Here is a 3,024-nt window from a genome sequence, read left to right as displayed (position 1 = left end):
TTGTCTTTATTTGAAAGCTAAGTGTTATGAAAAGAGGTGCATACGGATGTCAAGTTTACAAGGTAGGGGTATTGTGGTAACTTCGTATTGTCTCATCGTAACTACCTGGAAATATATTTCTAAGAAAATCCTTCCCTATATTATTCTCTATTAAGTTGAAAAAAATTGTGCAAGACAGGTGCCAGGCTCCAGGAACGGTGGCAACTCACACATGTTGCTACTGATCTGCTAACTCATCTTATTGTTGATTCACAACTCCCCCACTGCCCCCAGGTCTCCTCTTTCAGCTTCTCTTTTTCTTGGGCCAAGCACCCAGGGAACAAGATAGCAAATAACACCATTTCTTCTGAAGGTCACCAACACTATGAGATTGAAGGAGGTAGGAGACAAGTTTTAGTTTGTCCTCATGGGTTCCACCTGTCACCATGGGTTCCAAAATGTCTTTACAAATCAGTTTTTGCATGCTCCTGTCCACATTAAACTCTCCTTCCCAAATGTGAGTCTAGTTGACCTAGAGTAAATTCAGGCTCAATACCAGATGCAAAGACAATAGCTTTGCATAGGAGTAAGAGCAGAGTATGGCATTGTATCACATAGAAATCTGGCATGCTTATCACGACTGTATTTTACAAATAAAAAACATGCCCAGCCACAGAATTTAACAAGTGAGACTGAATACTTTGGATCAATGGGATAGAAATGTGATATCAGGACAATTCTAGGACACATGATCTAAGAAGTACTCTTCTACTTGTGAAGGCAATAGGAATGAATATCCTGATCCTCTTCAGCCTAGTAAATAAAACTCAATGTCAGATTTTGAAAATATTACATTTTATTCCTGTTATAATTTCATAAAAACACAAACAACTAAGTAACTTCTGAGAACCACCAGCTCCAGCAATTGCATGAGGTCTAATCCTTATAATTAATCTTATTCTACATCTTTCATGATGGTTCTGCTTCCCTGATTGTACCCTAATTGACATAAAGCCTAAGAGGAAAGGGCTAAGGAAATGATTTTTATTATGATTCAAGATAACTAGACCCATATTTCTGCTGTGAGCATCGTTAAGTGAAACTGCCACTTTAAGTTATTATGTGGAAGTGTTTCCAACTTTAGACAACTTTACACGTTTTCCGTCTGATCTATTTTCAGTAAAAATTTAAGTATTAGAAGAAAGTTGCTCTGAACACCTGTTTCCAAATGAGATAGAAGGAGGTTTTACTTAGAATTAACTCATCTGATCCAGACCACAGATTAAATCCACAGATCACAGTCACTACCCTCTCTTGCCTGAGATCTGCAGGTGTGCATTTCAAATTGGCTCCTGTAGCAGAGGATGCGGAGTAGAGGGTTCTCTTGTCGAGCCCTAGGGTTTTTGTTTTGCTTATACTATCACTTCAAACACTGTGAGTTCCCGGAGAGCACAGAAGTATGTTGCTGAGTCTTCTAGCTGTAAGGCTGAAATGGTTAAGGCAATGGAGCTAGCTGCTTTCTTGAAGTTGACAGAATAGCGACCATTTCTTGCATTCTGTTCAGAAGAACCCTGGCGAATAAGGAAAATCATCTCTTTGCCGGGAAGTTGCTTGTACCAAAAAAGGTCATATGACCACGAACTTGTTTCATACTGGCAGTTCAGGGTGACTGCTTTCCCTACTGGCATGGATACTGATGACGGGGCTTGAGTAACCTTCTGGGCCACACTGGATCCTGTGGGAAAAAATCAGAAAACAGAGTTGATCCTTTGATATAGTGAATCATAAGAACTAGATTAATTTAGGACCCAGAGACAAACCAAACTAAAATCATAGTATGCTCGCCTTTTTCCAATTACTCCTTTCCTCTTCAAATCCATGAGAAACACCACATGTCTGTCTATAATCCTTCCATCCTTAACATTTTTACCCACATTTGGAACCATCCATACCAGAGTAGCTGAAGGCCACAAATACGCACAGCAAGCTGGAGAACAGCATGTGGCATGTAGCTCTCTGCACAAATGTGAGTTGTGCTGCCTGACGCTCCAAGTTCAGTACCCACAAGGGCCCTGTGGTGTGCATACGTAGTTCCTGAGTTCTGATGCTATCTCCCCAAACAGGAAATTGAGTCTCATGTTCATAGACTACATGGCTATGCACAAATGAGGAAAAATGTCTGGTTCACCCTGAATCTTTACTTTGTCTAGTTGTCTTTCCCTAGTCATTAGGATAGACAGAACCTAGAAAACGGATATACGGAAAGCAATTTGTATTGAGGGTTGTAGCTGAGGGGAACTGCAGTTGAAGCAGTTGACATACATTGATATTATTCATTTAGCATATATTTACTTTTTGCCATCAGAAACGAATTAAATTTAAAATAAAAATACTCAGATATTTGACTTTCTCTGTGAAAGGCAGTCCTATTCTAAACAATTACTGCATCTCTTTCTTCCTCCTTACTGAGTTCTAGGGACCTAGTTAAGTTCTGTAATAAGTAAAGCTACTTCAAAATCAAATGATAAAAATAAGTCCTTCTTGACTTTCAGAAGCTGCTCAGTTGTTTACGTTTTTATGAAATTATAATAGGAATAAAATGTAATCATTTCAAAATCTGACACTAAGTTTTATTTACTAGACTGAGGAGAATCAGTATATTCAGTCCTGTTGCCTTCACAAGTAGAATTGTACTGCTTAGATCATGTGTCCTAGAATTGTCCTGGTATCACATTTTCTATCCCATTGATCCAAAGTATTCAGTCTCACTTGTTAAATTCTGTGACTGGGCATTTTTAAACATTTTAATGATAAGCATAAGATATTGTTTGTCATGATAAGCATACAAGATCTCTCTGTGATACAATGCTATAATATACTCTCACAGAACGTGTTATCTGAAGGTTGCAAGAACTTCGTGCATGTCAATACCACAGAAGTTGGTGGCTGAATTTTTTATATTCTGTTATGTGATTGTATGGAATTTAGATGTTAATCCTCCATGTGATTTCATTGTCTTTTTTAAAATTTTAAATTGAAAAATTT

General features: G+C 38.1%; 1 gene segment (V, D, J or C); it reads right to left on the bottom strand.

The window, feature by feature from the left end:
* On the bottom strand, positions 1-2,094 carry LOC123574692 (T cell receptor delta variable 1-like). The segment is given in 2 exon segments: positions 1-1,714; positions 1,932-2,094. Coding segments are annotated over 2 exon segments (456 nt in total).
* Between the last annotated feature and the right edge of the window lie 930 nt (positions 2,095-3,024).

This window comes from Macaca fascicularis, chromosome 7 (assembly GCF_037993035.2).
Source record: "Macaca fascicularis isolate 582-1 chromosome 7, T2T-MFA8v1.1".
Taxonomy (NCBI): domain Eukaryota; kingdom Metazoa; phylum Chordata; class Mammalia; order Primates; family Cercopithecidae; genus Macaca; species Macaca fascicularis.
This window is presented reverse-complemented; position numbering and strand designations above follow the sequence as displayed.